Source organism: Ambystoma mexicanum, chromosome 11 (assembly GCF_040938575.1).
Source record: "Ambystoma mexicanum isolate Mex_15411 chromosome 11, UKY_AmexF1_1, whole genome shotgun sequence".
In the NCBI taxonomy this organism is placed as follows: Eukaryota; Metazoa; Chordata; class Amphibia; order Caudata; family Ambystomatidae; genus Ambystoma; species Ambystoma mexicanum.
The window spans coordinates 1287350651-1287376105 of record NC_090934.1 but is presented as its reverse complement, the minus strand read 5'-3'; the positions used below and the strand labels follow the sequence as shown (position 1 = coordinate 1287376105).

At 47.9% G+C, this 25455-nt stretch overlaps 1 protein-coding gene across 1 annotated transcript in view; it reads right to left on the bottom strand.

Moving 5' to 3' along the window:
- The window catches only part of ATP8B4 (ATPase phospholipid transporting 8B4 (putative)), a 5389235-nt gene that overhangs the window by 2643890 nt on the left and 2719890 nt on the right, over nucleotides 1-25455 (bottom strand). The window contains exon 12 of the mRNA XM_069624764.1: nucleotides 18522-18730. Coding sequence (XP_069480865.1) covers nucleotides 18522-18730 — 209 coding nt within the window. The remainder of the gene's footprint in view (nucleotides 1-18521; nucleotides 18731-25455) is intronic.

Genomic DNA, 25455 nt, shown 5'->3' with positions numbered 1-25455 from the left:
GCCACATCGCCAAATAGACCTCTATGACATGACAATGTTATTGGAAAAATCTCTGCCTTGTCAGTATTGACCTTAAATTCTGAGACCCTTCCAAATCTATTTAGAACTTGTAACAGTTTCTGAAATGAAGTGAAAGGGTTAGAGATTAATACCATTAGGTCATCTGCATAGAGCAGATCCTTTGATTCACATTCCACAATGTTAATCCCCTCAATTCCACTATTGCTCCTTATTAACAATGCTAGAGGTTCAATAAACAGATCAAACAAAAAAGGAGAGAGTGGGCATTCCTTGTCATGTTCCTCTTTCTATGTGAAAGGCATCAGACGTCACCCCATTTACTGTGACTTGTGCACTAGCATTATTATACAATGCATCAACCAAGCTAAGGAAGTTTGGACCACAACCCATTTTATCTAGCACTGACCGAAAAGAATTCCAGTTAACTCTATCGAAGGCTTTTTCTGATAGCGGTGCATAGTCTAATAGTATTCTTCTTTAAGTGGATTATATCAATCAACTCCCTCATGTTGTCTGAATTATTCTGTGACTTCATTTTTAATACACACAGTGGTGCAAAATGCACTTCTTAAGCCTAATTGGGCATTGCAATCACAACAGACAAAAACATGATGTGGCTGCCAGTGATAAGTAGACAAACACTGCACCATGAAAAACTGTAAAGTTGGTTGCAGTAATAGAATTTTAAGCCTACCTATAAATGTCTTTAAACTCTGTGTGAGGTAACTGCAAACAACACCTTCTCCTTTTAGGTCATGGTTTTTAAGTTTATGTCTTGCCGTTCAAGATTCTCTACAGTGCCATGCATGTCAGTTTCAAAGTTACTTGGTTGCACTTTAAAAAGATTTGCACTGGACGGCCACCAGGCGCGGACGGATGGAAGTCGCATGAAAGCGCTCTTCCATCACCCGGGCCCCTAATTCGCGTGGTTGGCCCCATAGTGCTACCAGGAGCAGCAGGCAGAAACTGAGGGACGGCCCGGGCCGCGGTGTCAGTGCAGTTCGGCCTGTGTGCATCAGGGCTGCAGAGGGGTGAGGGCCCCCAGACTTGGGGCATGTGCCTTTCAACCTAGATGGGGCCCGGATGTCTGGAGACACTGAGTGTGCAGAGGAGAGCGGGGACTGGCACCGGAGTATGGATCCCCCCAGCACCTTGTGAGATCGGGAGCTGCGGCCCTCGGGGGCGGGCCCTGGGTGGTGCGGGATGGCCCAGAACGTGGTCGGGGGGCAGAGGCTGAGGAGCACAGTCAAGGGGTGGAGTCCCCTCCCCCAGGAGCCTATGAAGGATCAGAGCACAGGCTCTCACAAGCAGTCTCTGGGCCCCCTGTAGAGCCAGGGGCACGGTGAACACAGAGGTTGACCCTCACAAAGTGCAGAGGCAAGAAGAGATGTGTGGGCTTTGCGGTTTCGGCGGGACACAGGATTTGAATATGGTTGATAGAGACAGGGCAGGGATCAGGGACAGTTTGCGTGTGTGGACATTGAATGTTGAGGGGCTCTACTCCCCCATTAAGAGGTCGCTGGTCGCGAGGGAATTCAAAGGTCAAGCATTGATGTTATGTTCCTCCAAGAAACCAGCTATCAGAAAGGTGAAGAACAGAGAATCACGGGTGTGGGCAAATTGGATGCAAACACTGGGGGTTGGGTATTGTCAGGAAGGAAGGGGGGGGGTTTGGTTCGGAAAGGGCTATGTATGGAAGTAACAAAGGCTTGGTCTGACGCAGACGGGAGATCAGTGTTGATTTCTGGTTTGATTATAAAATAAGGGTCACCTTTGCAACGATTTACGCCACAAATCAAGGTCAGAAAATATTTCTGCAGAGAACGTTAGAGAAAATAATGAGTAAAGGCCAGGGACACCTCATCCTGGGACGGGACTTTAATGTGCCGATGGAAGCAAGTCTGGACCAACAGACCAGACAACCAGGGGACCAAGAACCGCAGAGACAGGGAGATGTTGAGTTGGGATTGGCCATGGAATTGTATGGGTTAAGGGACATATGGCGGACACTCCAACCACAGGAGAGGGTATTTACTTTCTACTGGGTACCTCATGGCACTCTGACAAGAATGGACTACCTGTATGTCTCTAGAGATCTCTGGGAGGTGTCGAGGGACTCAGGAATTCACCCGATTTTGTGGTCTGACCACGACATGGTATCTGTGGACATTAACTAGGGAGGGCTGTGCCCGAGGAACTCCAAGTGCAGGTACAATGACTTACTGCTGAACGATCTGGTCTTCAGAGAGGATCTTGAGAATGGCATTGAAGAATTCCTTATCATTAATGACACCGGTGAAGTGAGAAGGTGGACGGTATGGGACGCAGCTAAGGCCACACGGAGGGGTTTGCTGAACAGTGAGGGGGCCCGCAGAAAGAGGGAACATACACTAACTGAGAAAGAACTCAGGGACAAAATAGGTACTCTTGAGAGACGTGCTCAGTCTTACCCCGGATAGGGAGGATCATATATTCAGGAGGCGAGGGGTCTGACGGAAAAGTTGAAATTGCTGGAAATAGGGAAGGTGGTTCGTAATCTGCAGTTGTTCAAGCAAACATTTTACAAGAAGGGAGATGAGTGGACACCTTCCTCGCCGCAAGGCTAAGAGGACAGCAGGCAGACAGATGGGTCTCAGAGGTCAAAGGTAAGGGAGGCTAGTGAGAGTACAGCGGAAGGGATTCAGGAGACATTTGCTGCATTCTATGAGGCCCTACATGAAAGTGAAGGGAGGTGAGATCAATGCATATCTTGACGGAGCCTCCTTCCCGTCTGTCTAGTGCTGACTCGCGAACATGGATGCCCGAATTTCGGGGGAGGAAATTCAGAACGCCATAGGATGCCGCTGGTTGGGAAAAGCACCTGAGGAGGATGGGTTCACACCGGGCTTCTATAAGGCCCTCACACCGGTCCTCATTCCTTTTCAGACACTACTTTTCAATGATATACTGGACACGGTGAGAGCACCGGGTTCATTTGCTCAGGTCCTTATTTCGGGGATACCAAAGGAAGGCAGAGACCCCAGCTCCTGCGGTTCATACCGCCCCATTTCACTCCTAAATATAGACACCAAGATCTATGCGAGGGTTCTGGCGGCCAGAATGGAGGGGCATCTTCTGAATCTGGTACATTCAGACCAGGTGGGGTTTGTGGTGAGGCGTCAGGGGGCAGATACTATGAGGAAAACACTCAATTTGATCAATGAGGAACTGCAGGGTGACCCCACACTTCTGTCAGTTGATGCAGGGAAGGCCTTTGACAGGGTTGGGCAAGAGATTTCTAAAAGGTATCAGGGCAATCTATTCCTCCCCAAGGGCCTGCATAGCGGGGAATGGAGGATTCTCAAGGTGGTTTCATCTGGGAGGGGAATGAGACAGGGTTGCCCGCTTTCCCCCACGCTCTTTGTGCTTTAACTGGAGCCCCTGGCTCAGAGACTGAGACAGGACCCGCAAATTGAGGGGTTTACCGTGGGAGGTATGACCAATAAACGGGGTCTCTATGCGGATGACATGCTTCTACATGTGGTGAACCCACTGACCTCAGTCCCAGCAACAGTGGATTTGATTGAAGGGTATGTATGTTTGGCAGGGGTCAAAATAAATACTGGCAAGTCAATCCTCTTCCCGTTGGATAGAAGCAGCGATGGTGAGGGGGGGCGATTCTCCCCCTTGCGCATGAAGGTGTGCTTGAGAACATTAAGGTACCTTGGGATTAACGTCACAAGATAGCTAAAAAGCCTCTATGAGGCAAATTTCCCCCCTCTGACAGCAAAAGTGGAGAGAGACCTAGGGAAATGGAACAAATTGACCGTATCATGGATGGGCAGGCTGAATGCAATTAAAAAGGTTGTACTCCCCAAGTTCCTATATTTATTTCAAATGCTCCCGATACAGATCCCTGAAGCCTTCTTTAGAATGACCAAGAGTACTCTCACACGGTTCCTCGAGCAAGGGAAGCAATCGAGGGTCTCTAGCGTGACACTGACTCTCTCTAAGTATAGGGTGGAGTGGGTTTACCGGACCTACAACTATACTACAAGGCCTCCCCGTTTAGGATTCTGATTCCACACCTCAGAAGAGGGGACGATTTGCAATGGGTGGGCCTGGATAACTATTCTTTAAGACCGGTGACGGTGGAGGAATGGCTGTGGGTCCCCAGGGGTAAGTTATTGAGGATGATTAGAGAACACCCCATTTTGGGCACTATATGGAGTATCTGGTACCAAGGAGCAGGAATGGGTGGTGTCACGACGTGGCCTTCGCCCCTTGGCTATCTTTGGGTCCCAGGGATCAGGGAAGCCATTCCGAACCCTGAGAGGTTTCAACTGTGGTATGAGGCAGGATTGGAAAGGGTTGGGCAACTGTGGAGTGGTGGCAGGTTTATCACGCTACAGGAGTTGGAGGAGGCCCTGCGGTTGGGCAAGCTCTCTGCCTTCTCCTATCTGCAATTGAAGGGTGTTTTCACAATGAAGGTCTGGAGAGAAAAGATCCAGAGAGATCTCACGCCATTCGACAACATTCTAGATACCGCCCCAGGCTAATAGGGATTGATCAGTTCTCTATACAGGGCCCTGGTGGACACAAAAATGGGATCCTCCAATAGGTTGAGACAGAGATGGGAGGGAAACCTTGAGGTGGTCCTTTCCCCCCCAGACATGGCAGAGAATGTGCCAGGGATTCTCACATACTTCAATCTCCTGCCAGTACAAATTGCATGCCATTAAATTATTACACAGGTGACATATACAACCCGGTCAGGCTGGCCAAAATGTTCCAAAGTGTGAGCCCTATGTGTTGGCACGGGTGTGGCAAGAGAGACGATTATTGGCATATGTGGTGGGGTTGTGAAGTGGTCCAGTCCTACTGGGATTAAGTACTTAGCTGGATCAGGGACCTGGATGGGATCACGAGACGTAAAACTCTGATGCTGATATTGTTTGGGCTAGAGGAGGGAGAGTACATACGATTACCGAAAACGGTGCATGGTCTGCTTCTTGCGGGGAGTGCATGCCTGGCCACACAGTGGAAGAGCGAGCTACTTCTGTCTAAGAAAGAATGAGTCAACATGGTTAAGAATTTATATCTGATGGAACACTTAACGGCTACAATACATGGTGACTTGGGACATGTGTAAACTAAATGGGCTAGCTTCTGTGAAATGTACTTGCAATAGGGGAGCACAGGGATTGTCCGACTCACGGAGGGGGGATGGAGCCAGGACCGTACATCATGCTGATTAATGGGTCACCACGCACGAACTGAACACAATACTAATCACAGAGACTGTAGACCCCCTCTGGGAAGGTTACGAGGTTTAAGTGAACATAGTAGAGTCATTAAATTGTTAAGCGGGTTAGGATGGGGGTGGGATTAGGTTGGGTTGGGGGGATAAAGTATGTTTTGTTGATATCTATGTTGTAACCTTTCTCTGTCCTCCTTACTGAAAATGTTATAAAAACTGATGTTTAAAAAAAAAAAAGATTTGCACTTAATTGTGCAAACAAATTACATGCAACTGTGTAGTAACTTGTGACTGCTTAAAATGTAATTTCCCAGCATTGCTAGAATTGCAAATTGTTTTTCAATGTGTACCGGTATAAATCTGTCCTGATACCAAATATATTACTATACAGATAAGGATCTGCGTGAAAAGACCGAATTAAAAAGTACAAGTCCCAAAAGTCTGACTTTTCAAAATAAATGTATTTCCCATTTGTTTGCATATATATATGTGGGGGGAGACCTCCCAGAGCCCCCCACCTTATCCTTATACATTTTTATTAACTTTACCCCCCCACATATATATATGCAAACAAATAGGGGTCAGACTTTTGGGACTCAGGGCCTCATTACGACCCTGGCGGTAAGCGAAAAACGATTGTGGTCAATGATTACCGGCATCGTTTTCCGCTAGGTCCGATCATGACCCGTGACCGTTAACTACGATGCCATTAGCGGCATCGTAATTAACGCTGCCGCTAACTGCACCAAGGACGCGCGCACGCGACCCGCCACGCCGTAAATACCGGCATGGCGCAAAGCTACGCGAATGACGACCCAAGCGGACATGCACCTTACGCCATCACCCAGCCCGTTAAGTACCTTACCGCCATGGTGCTAATTAAGCCATCGCGAACCAACCGTAAAGGGCCTTGTGCAGTGAATCCAGCTGCCACAGGTGCACAGAATCAGCACAGGTGGAGGCAATACAGACTCAGGAAGTACAAAAAGAGCACACCCAACCCCTTCCCACACCCAGTCACACTCCACAATGATTCCAATAGGACTAGCAATGTTGGGGCTGGAGGTCCTGATAGCAATGCAAGTGCTACAACTTCAACTACAACAACAACAACAACAGCAACAACAACAGGCTGCACAGAGGAGACGCAGGAGGAGAAGGAGGGCAAGGCAGGGCCAGCAAGCCCCACCAGCACAGCCAGTGGCACCACTCAGGCAGCCCACAATCCCACGCATCAGAGCCAGTCCATTCAACCTTACCGCTGAGCAGATCCACACCCTGTACCGTTTGGACCGGGACACCATCACCGCCATCGTAGACATGATACACAACGACATCGTCAGCATGATAGAAACACCAACCGCCATCCCACCCCTACTGAAGGTAGTGTCTGTACTCCACTTGCTGGCCACAGGCACCTACCAGCACACAGTGGGACACTTGCATGGCATTTCACAACCATTATTCTCACGTACACTGATCCAAGTGTTTGATGCCCTCCTCAAGCACACAGACGACTACATCTCATTACCACGGTCTGCCCAGGAGATTGCAAACACCAAGGTGGGTTTCCATGCACTAGCCAGCATACCTGGTTGCATTGGTGCCATCGACTGCACCCATGTAGAATTGGTGGTGCCACATGCCATGGAGGTACCGTACCGCAACCGTAAACTATTTCACTCAATCAACATGCAAATGGTCTGTGACTCCAACAGGATCATCACACATTGCTGTGCCCGATTCCCCGGAGCAACCCATGATTCAATGGTCCTTCGGAACTCCACAATACCACGCTACATGGAGTGACATGCAGGGCCAAGATCCTGGCTACTCGGTGAGTCACATGTCATGACCATGGAAAAGTGAAGTGGGTAGGTGAACGACGTACCAATGCATACTCCAGGGGGGGGCAATGATGCATACTCCACCTGGCTGAAAGGGGGGGGGGGAATGATGCATACTCCACCTGGCTGAAAGGGGGGGGGATGATGCATACTCCACCTAGCTGAAAAGGGGGGGAATGATGCATACTCCACCTGGCTGAAAGGGGGAGGGGAATGATGCGTACTCCACCTGGCTGAAAGGGGGGGGAATGATGAATACTCCACCTGGCTGAAAGGGGGGGGAATGATGCATACGCCACCTGGCTGTGAGTAGTAGAGACAACGGAGCCAGATCATACCCTAAAGCAGTACAAACTTCAGCTGACACCACTTAACCTAATAGCCGATGTATGCTGCCCCACCACGTGAATGAAGGTGTGCCCCAACCATGACACAACCATCTGCAAGTGCATTGTACCAATTCACACCACATTGACCTCAACGAAATGCACCTATATGCACGTCACCAGACACCATCCGCTGAAAGGCCTGTCCCCCATAACTGCGCACGAATGAGGCACATGACGGACAGAAACATCAACACACCATCACACAGACAGCAAGGCCCACAAAATGTCCCTATCAACATCATCATTGCTCACTGGGGTCATGATGAGGATGACAGCAATGTTGCAATGATGTGAGCGTTGACATCACAGGAAACGTGCCAGGCCACCAAAACAAACGGCATGAACGAACACAGTGGATGGGCACTCACAAGGCACTTGACCCCCCTGCATACATTGGTTGATGGCATGCACAACATTCCATAAAAGCCATGAGCATATACTGGTCGCATAGTGTGAATCAATTAGTGCATTTACAAGAGGTCCGAAGTAACAGTTGGATGCAAGCCATGGTGGCACGTCATGTTCTGAAATAGACGTCATGACTGACACATACATTCTCGCCCACATACAGGTGATGCAGGCTATCCCCTGAAGAGGTGGCTCCTTACACCAGTCCGGAACCCACAGAACCAGCACGAGGAGGACTACAACCGTGCACATACACGTACCCGTGTGGTGATTGAGCAGGCATTTGGCCTATTGAAGGCAAGGTTTCGCTGCCTCAGCAGGTCTGGTGGGGCACTCCTGTACCGCCATGAAAAGGTGGCAAAGATCGTCATGGCATGTGTCATGCTACACAATATGTGCGTCAGACGCAATGTGGCCCTGCCCCCTGACGCTGAACTGCAACCACCTGACGATGAGGATGAGGAGGGTGTGGATGGGGCAGGACCTCATGGAGGCCGTGATGCACAGGAGGGGCGTGAAATGCGTCAAAATATCATTGACCAATGCTTCTAGCACACACGGCTGGTGTGTGTAACATGGAGACAGCACTTGGGGCACTGTGTGTGTCTGGGACATGCACACTGTGGACTGTACACCAATAAAGCACACATACGAAATGAGCAATGTCCACACATTTGATTTGTGCAAAAGAAAAAAGTGTATTATGAATTTGAATAGGTTTGACACACCCAATCCACCCTCCCCCCTGAACTCCCCAACACACCCAATCCCTCCTCCCCCTCCCCCCTGAACTCCCCAACACACCCAATCCCCCCTCCCCCCTCCGCCCCTGAACTCCCTGCAAAGGTGTGACGGTGTCTGTGATGAAATGAGTAATGTTCCATTTGTCCACTGGGCGGCCACTATTTGCAGCCCCCTCTCCCGGCCCCTGGGGCCCCCCTGCCTGTATTCTGCAGGTTCCTGGCTGACCTGCGGATGGGGCTGGTTGCGGCAGAACTTGCAGTGGAGGAGGTACTGGGCTGCTCGGTATGCTGCGTGTCCCTTATTGTCTGTACAAGCTCACCGAGCACATTCCGCACCGCGGCTAGTTCCGCACATATGTCTTTGCTTGCGGATTGGATGGCTGCCTTGACAGTCTCAGCACATCTTTCCATGTGTGCACTGGCACCTCCACAATCAGCCACATGCTGCTTGAGTAGTGAGGACAGTTGTTGTTGCCTCGTAATTATTTGGTCCAGCGACTGTTGGAAATCTAGGGCATTTGATGTTGCAATTGCCGGGGTAATTGGGCTACTCCCCTCCTCCCCTCCTCCCACTGGGCTGGGAGTGGCTGGCCATGACTCTTCAGGGGATAGCCCCTGTGTGCCGTCTCCGTGTGGGCTACTTAGGGACAGGTGGGGGGAATGAAGGTGGGCAGTGGGGGGACCTTCTGTGTCATCCTCCTCATTCCCCACATCGCTGTCAGAGCAGGCTGCGATGGCAGCAGTCTCCCCAATTGTACTACTCCCCGCAGACACATTCCCCTCAGTGGGCAGCAGTTGTTGTGTGTCTCCTGTGGGTGGTGCCATGCTGCTTGCCTCGGGGATCATTGCTGCCCTGGGCTGTTTTGCGACAGGCAATTTTGGCTGCTGTGGTTGGTCTTTGGGTCCAGCAGAGGTGGAGGGTTGGTGGGCTCTTGCCTCTGGCCTGGCCTTCTTGGCAGGTGTGGTGCCACTCTCATCCCTGCCGGTGTTCGATTGGGAGCCTGTGGTGGAGCAGAGGAGGGAAAGTGTTAGTGATGGGTCAGCGGACATTGAGCAGGCATTGTGATGACTGCCATGAATTTGATGGATAGATTGTGCACTTTGTAGGCTGTGACATACAGGTTGTCTCCCTTTTGGGTGGGTTGAACATGCAGGAATGTGGGTGCCTGCTGTGGAGTGTGCATGCTGCATGTGTGCAGGGTGTAGGTCTTCTGCTGATGTGTTGCGTTAACCCTATAGGGCAACATTGTGATGCACATGTAAGAGGAATTCAGGGGGTTTCGCATTGCTAAATTAGAGGCACCTACCTGTGTCTCCTGATGTCGGGGCTCCTCTCTCCATTCCACCGACCCCCTCGATGCTCTCCATGCCGATCGTCGAGGCACATATCTCCTCCCATGGCTGCATCTTAATTGGGGAGTCTGCTCCTCCGCCAGTTGCCATGGCCGACAGTATGCTCCTTACTCGGAGCCGGAGGTCATCCCACCTTTTGCGGCACTGTTTTGAGGTGCGTGCGGTGGTTCCTACAGCGCTGACCCGTTGTGCTACGAGTTCCCATATGGCCTTTTTGCGGGCTATGGCTGGTCTTGTCATTTCTGCGGAGAAGACGATGTCCGCCTTTTCCTGTAGCGTTTCAGCCAACATTGTTAGTTCCTCCCTACTGAAGCGGTCCTGCCGCTGCCGATCGCAGGCTTTCTTGACAACTTTTGGCATTGTGGGGATGCGTGGATGTGGCTGTAGCTTTCTGCAAGGTCTCGGGGTCAGATGTGCAGTGGTAGTGGAGTATTGCAATGGATTGTGTTTTTAAAGATGGCCGCCGTGGTCTTTCCCGTTCCGCCGCGATGACGCTACTTCCGGTTCCGCTTACTGGTGGTCACCGCTAATTACGGTGACCGCTAATTACGGTCAGTGCTAAAATCGGTGGCCGGGATGGCGGTAGTGCACCTTACGCGGCATGCGATGCCAGTAGGTGCCGTTTTGGGGGCATTTACGCCATGGCGCTGTTTACATTACCGCCATGGCGCAATGCTCGTGCCCGATGGGTCGTAATGTGCCGCATTTTACAGCTTCGATTCAGCACGGAAACGTTAATTACGCCATGGTGGTAATGTACGTTACTTACCGCCAGGGTCGTAATGAGGCCCTCAGACTTTTTGCCCACAGTCTTTTTGGACAAAACCATAGATAAGGTGGATGTCTGTGGAATGAATTCCATACATAGGGTCTCATGCTGAGTTTGGCGATAATATAGTGGTAGATCCGCCGATTTATCACCAAAATAATTTACCTTTACTGCCACTTGGTCCTGTGGGTTTACCACGGAATCCCATGTAACAGAATACTGGGTTTACCACTTGTAATCACAAGTGCTAGTAGGGCGGTGTTAGTCCCAATTTTTGGGGTTGTGACGAATCCAACGACATGGTGAACAGAAGAGCCTCAGACTTTCGGTCTTTTTACAGAAATTACTTTATTAAGTAGGTTTAACCCCTTAACTGCCAGGCTATTATGCAAGTCTATGCAAAAAGGACGAGCATACTCGTCCTTGGCACTTAGAATAAAGCAAAAATCCAACGAAAATGCTTTAGAAGTCCATTTCTGAGTGAATAACGCAAACTGGAGGTGTACTTCACCTATGAAGTAAAAAGGTTCCCCAAAGTAATAAAACCCCTAAAGTGAACTTACCTGTCACAACTAACCCTTTAACTTAAAATAAACATTTCTGGAATCAAAAGTTCCTTGAAAGTGAGCTGTCAGAATAGCTAAATCAAATGGTGCAATGAAAAATATAAACTTAAAGTCCTTCCCTTGGGTGGAAAGTATTGAGGGTAGAACATCAAATTTAAAGTCCTTCCCCAAATAACAAAAGTCCAATAAGTCAAAAGCGGTTTTCTCTTACGGTTTGTTTAAGCAGGCAAACGATATGGCCGTTTTACGCGAAGCAATCAAATCGGACCTGTAGTTGTCTTCTAGGTGCAGGACCTCTTAGGCAAGGGATCATCTGGGTCCTGTGCTTTGGTTCTTTATCTCGGTTCTTCAGATGATTCGTACCTCTCCCTCAGTGTGACTCCCCTTTCCTTGAGGGGTCTATTTTCATTTCAATCCTTCTCTCTTTCTTTGCCACTCACATGCTCAGAGGACCTGGATTGTCGCCACTCTTCACTTGAGGGTATCTTTGCTTTTGCCCCACCTCCTCTCAGGGGTCCTGCTTCTATCCTAGTCTTTCTTTACCAGGATCTTAGTAAGGTTTTGCCTTAGCCTCTTCAAGGCTTCTCAGCTCTTTCACTTTTCTGGAAGGACACAGACAACAGCTTCCAGATTCAAAACAATCGGTTTTATTAACTTAAATGTCAGGATGGAAAAAAGGCCTAACTTGCCCTATACTACAGTGGAATTTCCCTACCTAAATAAAACAAAGGATAGTCTGAGTCAAAGACTTCAACTCAAGAATCTGGCTGTGTCCAAACCCTATACTTGCCCTCACAACTATAACTATACAATGTGAAGGGGTGTCAGAAACCAAAAAGAAAACAGTGCTGAACACAAATTCCTGAGCTTCTTCCAGTTTGCAGCTTCCTTTCAGCTCCCTTCCCCAAGTATAAAAACAGTTCCAAAAAGCAAAGTCTCAAAGTTCCCTTTCTTAGATTTAGGATCCAATAATCCTATTCAGGTCTCAGGGTTTCCTTCTCCCAAGTAAGGGCTCAGGGTTTCCTTCCCCCAAGTTGCAAGTCACATAGTTCAAACAATCTTGAAAATAAATATTCCTGGTCAGAACTCAGGGTTCCCTTCCCCAAGTTCCAAGTAACACAGTTCAAATAACTTTCATTCATTTTATTTATTGATCACTTGTAAGGCGCTTTATACAACAGTATACTGTTTCAAAGCGCCACAAGGCTAAATGGGAAGGGAACAGGGGAAATAATAACAGTGGCAAAAAGCAACGATAATCTATATATATACAGTCATGTTCCTACTAGGCCTTGTGGCATTTTGCCGTGCAAGTGCATTTATGAGAAGTGCTGGGAAGAGGGATGGAAAGGGGGAGCAGAGGAGTGGACACTTGCTGGAGGAGAGCCCAAGAGGGAAGTGGTAAGGGGAGCCAGGAGGAGCACCTCAGGCTAAGTGCTAGTACAGGCAGCTCTCAAGGGTGGTATGTGGAGCCACCAAGCAGGGGCCCGCAGGGCAATGCAGTAAGGGGGAGGTGCTGGTAATCACTCGGAGGAAGGACCTGAGAGCCTGTGGGGTTCATGAGGATCAGGCCACCGGTCACAGTGCCAGGGGAGTAATTAGCAAGGAAGGGAAAGAGGTAGAGAAGAGAAGAGTTTTGAGCAGTTTCCAGAACATAAGGAGGACCGGCTCAAATCTGAGAGGGGCAGGGAGGCTATTCCAAAGGGAGACACCAGCCGCAGAGAGAGATCTGCCCCCCACTCTTTGCTTAGAGAAACATTTGACAGTCGGAGCATTGGAATTAGAGGAGCATAGTGCTCTAGAAGGGGAGTATTTAGGGAAGGAAAGTTGGAGAAAGCATGGTCCCAGGCCCCAGAAGACCTTGTGGATGATGCAGAGGGTCTTGAATTTGATCAGCCACTGGGAGCCAGTGGAGAGATTTCAGGGTTGGAGAGATACGATCCCTGGGCTTGAGGCCAAAGTTACGTTTTGCAGCCTAACTCTGGATTAGCTGGAGGGGGTGAAGAGAGGAGAGAGGGAGTTTGAGAAGGAGGCTGTTGCAGTAGTCCAGCCTGGAAAGGACCAGAGCTCTGAAAACATTGAGGTTCTGTGGGAAGGTGAGAAAAGGAAGAATGCTCTGAGGAAGTGGAGCTGGACGTGGGACATTTTGGTATGGTCCATGATATGACGAGTGAAGGAGAGAGCAGAGTCAAAGATGACCCTGAGATCTTTGGCCCCACAGGATGGTGGGGGTAGAGGTCCGAAGGGTAGGAAGAAAAGAGGGCACAGGTGTCCCAATGAGGATGATCTCTGTCTTACTGGCATTAAGACAGAGATCGTTTGCTGAACACCATGCCTGAATGGCAGACAGACAGTTGTGAATGAGAGAGGAGGAAGAGGGGAAGTAGATGGCAGTTTGAAGGAGAGCTGTGTGTCATCACACTTAACACTGGAAATGAGGATAGAAGGAGATCAGATGAGCAAGAGGGGCGAGATAGATATTGAACAGCCAGGGCGATAGGATAGAGTCCTGGGGACACCACAGGTAGAGAGTGTGGTTGAGGAAGAGAAAGGGCCCAATTGCAACTGGGAAGGGCTGTTAGTGAGGAAAGATGTCAGCCAGTCCAGTGCCCGGTCAGTGATGCCGAGGGTGTCACAGAGTCGTTTATGAATATGGAATGGTTGACCATGTCAAAGGCAGAGGAGAGATCAAGGAGAATGAGAACAGCAGGAGAGTTGCAGTCGAGATTTTCGAGCATGGTTTCACAGGTTTTCAGGAGAGAGGTTTCTGTGCCTCTGGATGCCTGGAATACAGATTGGTGGTCATGAAGGCAGCCAACAAGATCAGTATGGAGGGTCATTTGGGGGAGGGCCAACTTTTCCAAGAGTTTTTCCAGGAAGGGGGTAACATATAGGGGGATAGTTAGCTGGGCAGAAGGGGTCAGCAGACAGCTTTTTTAAGAGAGCTTGCACAGGGGGGTGTTTGAGGGATAGAGGGGAAAGAGCCTGAGGCGAATGACTGGTTACAGAAGTCCACAAGGGATGGGGTGAGAGAGGAGATGTTATCCTTAATGGTTCTGGAGGAGCAGGGGAGCACCTGTTTGGAGGAGGCCTTCATGAGCGGACCACTTTCGAGACCCTGTCAAGTGTTATGGACAGGAGGGAGGAGAGTGAAGGGCGGGAGGAGGTGAGCCAAGGGAAGCAGGGGAGGAGTGGTAGAGGGAATGGGGGTGGAAGAGAGTGAGGCCAGGATGTCTTGAGTTTTGGATGTGAAGTAGGAAGCCAAGGCAGTGCAGAGGGCCTGGGAAGGAAGGAGAGAGGTGGAGACGGCAAGTGGATTGTCAAGTTCCTTGCACATTTAGAAAAATGTGGCTGTGTTGATAGAGGCTACAATGATGCATGCTTCGATGTGGGCCCGCTTTTTGGAGTCGATAGAGAAGTGGTATTGCCTTTGGAGCAGGCGGAAGGGCAGTTTGTCAGAAGATGAGCCCAATGTCTGCCACTTCCATTCAGCAACTCTGCACCTGTGTTTCAGAGATGCTAGATAAGAGTTGTACCAGCTGTTATACTTGGTTGCAGGTTTTAGACAGATCCTCATGGCAGGGGCAAGGATGACGAGAGTGTTGAAGATAGCAAGATGGAGATTAGCAAGGGCAGAGTTAGAGAGAGACCCGGGAGCGGGGGCTGGCGGGGGTACGATGGTGGAGGCAAAAGCAGCAACTGACACTCGATTCACTGTTCGAATGACGGTGAAGGAGGCTGGCAGTTCAGGGGGCGGCTCGGATAGAGGACCAAGGGGCCCCAGATAGGAGGGAAGGTTAGAGTGGTCAGACCAGGCGAGGGGGGTGGTGACCAAATTAGAGACAGGGATGTCACCAGAGATGATGGCATCAAGAGTGTGGCCAGCAGTGTGAGTCGGGCTGGAAGGAAGAATAGTGAGAGAGAGAGTCACAGAGGACCCGGAACTGAGAGGTGGATGATTCAGGAGAGTCAAGGTGGATGTTGAAATCCCCAAGGTTGAGGAGTTTGGAAGAAGAGGTTGAAGAAAGAGATGAGGCAAGGTCGGCCCATTCAGAGAGGAAGAGGCAGATAGGGCCATGGGGTTTGTAAATAGTGGTGAGTGTAAGAGAGAAAGTGGGAGAGACCCCCAGCCTACAGATGAGGCATTCAAAAGAGGAGTAGGATTGAGTAGGAATGATGGAAGCAGATACCCACTTAGGGAAGAACATGGCCACTCCACCTCCAGTCCTGTTGGGTCTGGGTTTGGAGAGGAATTTGTAGCACTAAGCAAGGAAAGTGTCAAGAGCAGTGGCAGAGCTGGCATTGACCCACCTCTTGGTAAGAGCAAGATGAAATGTTCCGAATTAGGATTCAGGAATCCCTTCCCCAAGTTTCAAGTGGCACAGTTCAAAACAAAACACTAAATATCTCTGTTTCCATAGTTCAGTTAATATTGATTTGAATATTTGTTCAGATAATATGCAGCTGGTAAAAATTCCACTGCTAATCAGGTTTCAATATCTCTTGTTTGTGCAATCTGTAAAGTTACATTAGATTTCAGCATAGTGTGGTTTGTTTAGTATAAAGGGCGGCTTGTAATATTCATTCAACATTTCAACATATAATGGTTTGCTTGAATTTATAGTGTCATTTCCCCTCTTTGGGTGTTGATTTTGTAATGTTTGCAAAGTTTTACTTCAGTCGGCATTCAATAATTATATCTCTTGCTTAGAGTTAATTTCCCCTTCATCTATAGTTTAAGAGTTTTTCGTTTCGCTTTACTTGAAATGTTCACTGCTTGGAGACCTTCGAAAATGGGTTCCCTGCTGCAAACACCGGCCACCTGGTCTTTCTCCTGTCATTTCCCTTTTCCATTCGGTTGGGCTCCATTTATACACCTACAGCCATTTAACAGACTGCAAGTGTGGATGAACAATCAGTCTGACCCCCATTAAAGGGGCATGCCTGACCCCCACAGCTCTTATCAGGCATCTTCCTCGTCTCAGTACTAGAGTAGTAAACAAGGATAGTCTTTATTGCTCTTAGTTGCTTCTTCTTCGTCCCAGTACTGTCAAGTGTCAATTGTGGACAAACTAGGGGAGCTGCCTTATAACAGCCCATAAAGGTTGGGGAAGGGCAGAAAGAGTTGGGTTGGTCGTCACTAGGGAAGGGGGATACCATCTCTTGCACGAGGACACCTAACTCCCAGTCCCAAAGGACCCTCCACCTCGCTTCTCTGCCCCTAGGGTCGGGATCCAATAGCGAGGACCTTTCCCTGGCCACCTGCGCAGAGGATCTAAGGGGACGGGGGTGAGAATACCCTCAGATTTCTCACCAGGGGTACTCTCCTTCTTCCGCCTGTGTTAGTCAGTTTCCGCAGCCTTGTCTCAGGCTTCTCAAGCAGGTCAGCTCTTCTATTCATTTGGCTTAGGTGGGCTGCAGGGATATTCTACTTATTTATTAATTATTTTATTTGTATTATGTTTTTATAACGCGCCTAATACCAGTTCGGTTTCTCAGCGCGGAATCGGGATTCCAAGACCAGCGTGTTGCCCCTGTGTTATCCTCTGTTCCTTCTTCCCCCTAGGGCCGCTAGTCTCCTTCACCTCTAGTTAGGCTTCTGAGACAGGTCAGCTCTTCCACCCTTTCTGGCTTCGGTGGGGATGCAGGGATACTCTCCTTCTCCCACCTGAGTCAATATGTTTCCTCCAGGCTCTTCATACAGCTTCTAGGCAGGCAGTGTTCTAGGGTAGTCCAGGCTCCTTCGCCCAGGTAGCAACTCCTCCTTCGGGATACAGCTCCTCTTCATGCAGCAGCGTCTGGAGAGAAGAACAAGGAACCTGTCCCTGATTGAGACAAGTTCAGAATTAGTTGGATCTGCTTTTATAGCCAGACCCATAATCTTCCTGTTGGCTGTTGATTGGTGGGAAGTCCTGCTTACAGGATTGGCTGGTAGAATGTTTGCACTCTGATTCTCCTGTGTTTAGGCTCTCTTTCTATAGGCCAGTTGGGCTTCTATTTCTTCAATTGTAGATTTACTTTATTTGTTGTTTGTATTCTTGTTTTATCCTCATGGGCTCCTTTTAAATATTATTTGTCTGATCCTTAGATTTTTTTAAAATGAATTTAAGTACCTCTTACATTTCCCCTATTTTCTCTATGGGGATTTCAACTAAGGTCCTCCAATAGGCTCTGTGGAGTTCCAAGCATCCGGGACTTCTCCTGGCACTGTCGTAAGAAAAGACTAGGGACTTTCCGCTGAAGTCCTGCTGTTTTCTCTGCTGTCCTCTTGTCGACTTCCATCCTTCAGAGCAGAGGAAGCTGCCGTCTTGGCTCCCGGTGTTCCAGTACAGGCATACTAATGGGTGGATGCCCATTTGCCCCTCCATGTGTCGGGAGCTGCACCACTTCTGTTACCATCCAGCTCCACAGCTGCCACTGCCAGGCAGTCCAGGGTACATCTCTTGTGGAGATCATGTCACCATGATTCACCACAGCGTCCATATGAGTCCATGGGGATTTTGGCAGAATTACTACAAGTGATACATCTGCCGATTTTTGCCATCAAAGTGGGGGATTCATCTCCAGCATGATGCTGGAGATATATTATCCACTTACATGTCAAACTAGGGATTTGGGCGTGGGGTAAAAATGGCAGTGATTATGTTACCGGCAACAAAAATTGGCAGTAATGTAATTACCCCCACTTTTGTACTGCAAAGCAAAACTTGGAATGAGGACCATTGTCTTCATGCAGCCAAAAGAGCTTAAAGTGAACATGTTCTCCTGTTTAGGTTCTATTTGAAAGGAATGTCCAGGACTGTGTGCTCTTTTGCTGCTCATTTTCATCTTCAAACACCATCTCATGAAGAAGTCTTTGAGACTTCAAAGGGTAATTCAGTGCACCTTCTCAGCATATTTTCAGTTAGTCAAATAAAAATGTATATAAACTAGGATTTTGTGTGATTTCAAAACAGCACTAACACAGCATCAAATCTAATTTATGATAAAAACTTAAAAGATACTGATTGCTATCCATTGGTCCTTTGAGGGAACTGATCCACTTAGAGGAGAATGTATGCATGACATGTTGAATATCTAAATTGCTTCACAATTCCCTTCCAGACATTCAAAGACAATGTTAAATAGCAAGACAGTCTTTCAATATTGTTATTAAACAGATGTTCTGATATAAACAGAAATTTACCATATGATTTTCCATTGATGGAACATTTATTGAAAGACATGATGTTCTGGGTGAGAGTTCCTGTTTTGTCAGAGAATATGTATTCAATTTGTCCCAATTCTTCATTGAGTGTGGTAGTCCGTGCCTCAGCAGGTGTGTTATTTTTAAAGTAATACATTTTACGGTCCCAATTAATGAAGTAGCTATGGCCAAGTCGAATAACTTCCACGCTTAAAAAAGAAAAAGTACACAAGTTAGTATTTTTCAATATGATGAGCTATACAATGCAAAGCTAATTAATTACACGCCAAACAATGCAAATCTGTTTTAAGGGGACAACAAAAGCTGTCAAATTACATGGGACATTTACAGAGAATAATTATGTTAAATATTATATTTGATTCATTTATCATAGTGTGCCATAATACAACATAATTATTTCAAAGAGCCAATGAGCTATATGTTTAAAACAGTATTGCATACCAATAATCAAGCACAACACAGGTAAGGTGCATTGCTATTTGACCACAAAGTACAGTACAAACAGGTAAGCAAACAAACTGTCCACATAACCTGGGATTGTTGGCTAGAGGTCAGGGCTTTGGGAAATGGAGGGAAATCATACCAAGAGCACTCATATTGACAGGCTGGGTTAGACAATGTGCAGTCTCAGTGTCAGGGGGAACTAGGTCAGTAACATGCTGGGGAATTCTGAGGGAGTGAACAACTGGAAAGTTTACAGGATGTTACCTAGGGCACATAGCACATTAGGGAAGGCCTCTTTCTCATGGGTGTTCAACAGCTCTCTTTAACCTGATGTAGTTGGGTTCCAATCTAAGAGATTTGGTTAACTGATTCCAAAAACCATACTGTTTCATGAGTATCAGTTTCCAACAGTGTGGCTTGATTATAGTATCCATCTGCTTTACTGGTTTCCAAAGTACTGTAGCTAACTGATGAGAGTCCTGTTGCAGAAAAGCATAAGAGTGAGTAGTACTAGCATTCTTCTGTAACTATTTGTTTAAATTGAGGCAGGTGTTTGTATAAACATCTAATCACAAGGACAAGCCTGCAACTCAACAGTATAGGACTTCATTGCAAACAAAGGAACACCAAACTACAAATCTATAACAGTTGTTCATTTTGTAGACACACATCTGCATTCCATATCTGGCAAAAGAAAGGTGACAGAATTAGTTCTGAGTCAGAAGATGCTGATATACCAATAACTCAAATCCACCATAATATATATTCTGATAATCCAATAAAAGCCTCAGTACCACACGTACCACACACACACACACACACAGACACCCACACAAGTGTGCCTGACTTTAGTATGAGCACCCCAAACCAGGCTTCTCCCATTAGAGGCCCCCACATTCTGGGCAAGACCTAATTGGGCAAAACAACAGATGCAATCTGCATATTTGACGTAAAAGTGATCATTTCCCAAAGGCGATTAAGCACTCAGTTTTGGTTCCCCCTAGATGGTTTAAACAATCCACTTGTCTTCTCATGTGATCGGGAACCACAAAATGCTGTGAGAATTAGCCAAATCATAAATACCTCAAAACTGAGCATCACTAATTAAGAAGAACTACATACCCTTGGCTATGCCTGCTACAGTGAAACAACTAAAAATATACAATTTTGCAGCAGAATTTCCAGTTTCTACTAAGAGGTGTGATGAGTTTACATGTAGTGAATATATGTAGAAGATCCAGGGAGACCTGGGGTCCAAGGGAAGCCACTGTTAACGTGATGCAATCCCTGAAGGTATAAGATTAGGGATCCCCCAGAGTCTACCCAGTCTGCCCCACAAAAAACACTGAGGAGCACTGAAACTCTGCTTAAAGGTTAGGTCCTCCAAGAAGGGCCACACATTACATGGGTTTTAAGACAGAAGAACAAGTTACTTACCAACTGGTAACGTTCTTTCGATTGGATGTTCCTCTAACGTATCCCTCATCTTAGATGTATTCCATCCAGCTTTGCTGCTCTTCGGAAATTTTTTCGGCAGAGGGCGCTGTGCGTCGATGTCATCGAGTCGATGGTCCCTCGAAGGCCTCCGTCTTTTTTCCCCCTTTTTTTGCCTGTGATCTTGTACTGTGTAGATTGTGCCAGCAGACAGGTATCAGCCTTGCAAGATTTAAGATGGCAATAACCCGGAAAAATCTACAGAGGGGTAGGTTGGGAGGGCGATGAGGAATACGTTGGAGGAACATCCAATTGAAAGAACGTTACCATTTGGTAAGTAACTTGTTCTTCGAGTGGATTGTGTCCTCCAACGTATTCCACATCTTAGATAGACTCCCAAAGCAGTATTTTGTTACTTTCTCTGGAGGAGGGGTCAGATTTTTTTTTTCTTTTTTTTTATCAATGCCTTTAGATGGCGGAATAAAGTACTGCTTTTCCAAAAGTCAGCTCCCTAGACTGGGAAGCATCCAGGCTATAGAATTTTGAGAAGGTGTGAAGTGAAGACCAAGTTGCTGCTTCGCAAATGGACCTTATTGGGACAACTCTTTGAAGGGCCGCGGAAGAGGCGATGCCTCTGGTGGAATGATCCCTCAACCCTTCTGGTGGGTCTTTTTGTGCTAGTCTATAGCATTCTGAAATGCAAACTACAATCCAGCGTGAAATTGTCTGTTTTGTTACCGATTGACCCAGTTTCTTTCCTGTGTAGCCTATAAACAACTGGTTGTCCACTCTAAGCCTAGAAAGTCTAGAGATGTAAAAGCTTAAAGCTCTGTTTGGATCCAGTCTGTGTAATCTTTCTTCCTCCTTAGAAGCATGAGGTGGAGGATAGAATGAGGGTAAAACAATTTTCTGACTTAAATGAAAATCAGATATTACTTTTGGTAAAAATGATGGTTTAACCCTCAATACAACCCTGTCCTTATGGAACACAGTATAGGGTGGCCCAGAAGACAGTGCCTGCAATTCGCTCACTCTTCTTGCCGATGTTAGAGCAACTAATAAGGCTGTTTTCCATGTTAGTAATCTTAATGGACACGTATGCAAAGGCTCAAAAGGGACACACATTAAGAATTTTAGGACAAAATTTAGATCCCAAATTGGTACTTAAAATGGGTCAGGAGGAAACACATTAGTGAGACCTTTTAGGAATTGTGTTATCAAAGGAATTTTGAAGTAGGAGCATTCTTCCGATGAGTGCTTGAAAATGGAAAGCACTGCAAGTTAACCTTTTATTGTTCCGATATTCAGTCTTCTATGTGCTAGGGTTAGAAGGAAAGATAGTACATCCGGAATAGAACATAGAAAAGGATCGACATTCTTTTCCCTGCACCAGTTGCAAAACTTTTTCCAACGGCAACGGTATAGAGACTTTGTTGCTGGCATTCTTGCCGAAAGCAACACCTCCATAACATCATCTGGAAGGTTCCAATCCCTTTATCTCAGCCTTTCAGATACCAAGCATGAAGGTTGAGTGTTCTGACCTCTGGGTGGAGAACCTGATCTTCCATTTGAGAGAGAAGGTTCTCTCTCTCTGAGGAAGACGTACTGGAGGACAGATGGACATATCTAGAAGGTCCGGATACCACATTCTCCTGGCCCAATCCGGGGCAATTAGGATCATGCGTTTCCCGAAGCGTCTAAGCCTCCTGATGACCTGAGGAATGACGGGAATCGGAGGGAATGCGTACAATAGTGGGATATTCCAATCCACCACTAACGCATCCCCCAGGGCTCCTCTCGGGGGAAATTCCCTTGAGCAATACCTTTCGCATTATCGGTTGGTACTGGTTGCGAATAGGTCTACCTGAGGGGTTCCCCAAAGGGCGAAGATCTCTTGAATGACTTCCTGAGCCAGTTCCCATTCGTGGGACACCGTGCTCTGCCTGCTCAGAGCATCTGCCGTCATATTCTCTTCCCCGGCTAGATGAATTGACGTTAAAGAGATTCCCTCCTGAATCGCCCAATACCAGAGCTGCATTGCCTCTCTGCACAGAGGTAGTGACCGCACACCTCCTCTTTTGTTTAGGTAGTGCATGGCCACTGTGTTGTCCGTCATTATCAGGACATTCTTTCCCCTGACAGATGGCAGGAAGGCCTTCAGCGCTAGTCTGATTGCCCTCAGCTCTAAAAGGTTGATATGTAGTTTGGACTCCGATGGAGACCAACTGCCATTGATTGTCAAATTGTTGGCGTGAGCTCCCCACCCCAGGAGTGAGGCGTCCATCACTACTGTGATTTGCCGGCCATGGTTGCCAAAAAGGTTCTCCTTTTAGGATGTTCTCTGTACAGGTCCACCATAGAAGGTCTTGTCAGACCTTGTTCGGAATCTGAAGAAGATCCGTCATTTGACCCGAGAACTGGGACCACTGAGTCTTTAGGGCCCATTGAAGGGATCTCATCGTCAAGCGTGCCTCTGGCACCAGAAAGATGCAGGATGCCATGAGGCCGAGCAACCTTGAAAAGTCATAAGCCTGGAGATTTTGGGCATTTTGGAATTTGGAAACCATTTGAAGAATGTCTTGAGCCCTCGTCTTGGGAGGCGAGCTCTTTCCCAAGGATGTGTCTAGTACAGCTCCTATGTACTGAAGCTGTTGGGAAGGTGTCATTTGAGACTTCTTGAAATTGAGGGAGAAGCCCAGTGTGTGGAGGAAGTGGCAGGTGACTTTCAGATGATCCAGTGCTTGCTCAGCAGAGCGCGCTCTGATCAACCAATCGTCCAGGTAGGGGTAGACATGAATCCCCCTCTCCTGAGGTGCACTGCCAGCACTACCATTAACTTGGTGAAGACCCTCGGTGGAGGTCAACCCGAATTGCAGGACTCGAAACTGATAGTGTGAGTCGCCAACTACAAACCTCAGTTATTTTCTGTGTTTGAGATGAATCGGCACATGAAAATAAGCATACTGGAGGTCCAATGACACGAACCAGTCCTGGAGTCGAAGGGCCTGAAGGATCTGAGAAAGGGTAACCATCTTGAATTTGTCTTTCCTGAGGAACTTGTTCAAGTTTCTTAAGTCCAAGATGGGTCTCAGTCCTCCGTCCTTTTTGGGGATCAAAAAATATGGGGAGTACCATCTCTTGTTCCTCTCCGCTGCAGGAACTGGTTCTATAGCACCTTTCTCCAGCAGGGTCAGAACTTCCTGCTGTAGGAGCGGGTTTGAAACTTTCAACGGGTGTCTCCCTGGTGGATTGCTTTGGGGTTGCTCTAGAAAAGGAAGGCAGTAGCCTTGGGCTATTATTTCTAGAGCCCAAACATCTGAAGTAATGGCTCGCCATTCTTGCAGATGCTGTGACAGCCTGCCTCCTACAGGTGTTTTGTGGTGCAAGTCCTCAAAGTGGTTTTGTGGCGGATGTTGCAGCCGCTGATGGCAAAGAGGCTGCAGCTGGAGCTAGCTTCGCACGTTTTCCTCGTCCACCACGAGTGGCCTTTCTTTGGCCCCTTTGACAGGCCATTCCTCTCGTCTTTCCATATGAGGTGTAATAACGATAGGATCATCCCCTCCATGATTGCCCTTGCGCACGAAAAGGATGAGGTTGCCTAATAGCAGCTCCTAAAGATTTGGCCACTGCTTTTGAGATCTGCAACCTCTCAAGGCTCTCGTCAGCCTTGTTGCCAAAAAGGTGAGACCCGTCAAAAGGCATGTTCAGAAGGCGGTTCTGTACGTCCGGTGCAAAACCCGACTTCCGTAAACACGCAAACCTGCGCATTACCGTGCTAGTGCCCATGGACCTGCTTACACTATCCGCAGTGTCCAATCCAGATTGAAGGGATTCCTGCATGGCCTCCTTTCCATCTCTAACGATGGCTAGGAAACCTTCACTTTCTTCCACTTCTGGTATGTGCTCCGCCGCCATTGCGATGCACTCCCACAGAGTGTACGAAAGTTTTGCCAGGGCACATGTGGAGTTGCCAGATTTTAATGCCATGCTCCTGGCTGAAAATACCTTCCGTGCCCAAATATCCACACGCTTATCGTCCCTGTCTGGAGGGATAGACGGGTACGCAAGTTTGTTGGAAGCTGTGGCTGCCTGTATGACCAGACTCTCAGGAGTTGGATGTTTTGACAGATAGCCGGGGTCGCTACTGGCTGGGCGATATTTTGATGCGAGGGACTTATTTACCGGAGGAATAGAATCCGGAGTTTCCCAATTCTTGGCCACCCTGTTTTGTAAGGCTACATGAAAAGGTAGCACTGGGTCTTCAGTGGGACCATGGTCCAATATGTCTGTTAAATCGTCTTGGACGAATTGGGCTGGTGGTCTAGCCCATCCCAAGTAATCTACCACCTTGGTCATTAACTGATGGTAAGATGGACTGGCATGCTCTCCTGGTTCTGGTCTACCAAAGTCATTCTCAGGAGAAGTGTCAATGCCACTTGCATTATGTAAAGACTCCACCAAATCCCTCATTCTGCTTTCCTCTGAGATTAAGCATTCTGGGACATTTGGAGTGCCATATTCCAATCCAAAAGGTACATTTTCCTCCTCGGATCTCTCCTGTTCCTCAAAAATTGAGGTCAAGGATTTGAAAAACTCCTTCCTAGGGAGAGGCTTGAAAACCTTCTCTGGGAGAGGAGGAGAAAGAGGTGTAGTACCAGGCTCTGAAGAAATTACATGTTTTGTAACTTTCTCCTTCTCTTTTTCTGGCTGCCCTGGCTTGGTTGGAGCCTTTGGCACCGAGGGTTTCGGCGTCGATGTTGGTAAAGGCGTCAATGACATAGTGGTCGTCGACAGGGTCTGCTTCGAGGGCGTCGAGGCAGTCTTCAACGATTTTCCCTTCGAGGTGTGACAGGTCTCGGACCGCGAGCGGTCGACTCGACTCAAGCGTTTATCGCTCGGCGTTCTGGAAGGTTCCCTATCCTTCCTTTTACGATCACCCGGGGTCGAGGGCGCGCGAGTGTCGGAGCAATGACGCTCCTGGCCGGCTTCCGAAGAAGGCGCGGTCCGAGGCTTCGCTTTCTCAAACACCTCCATC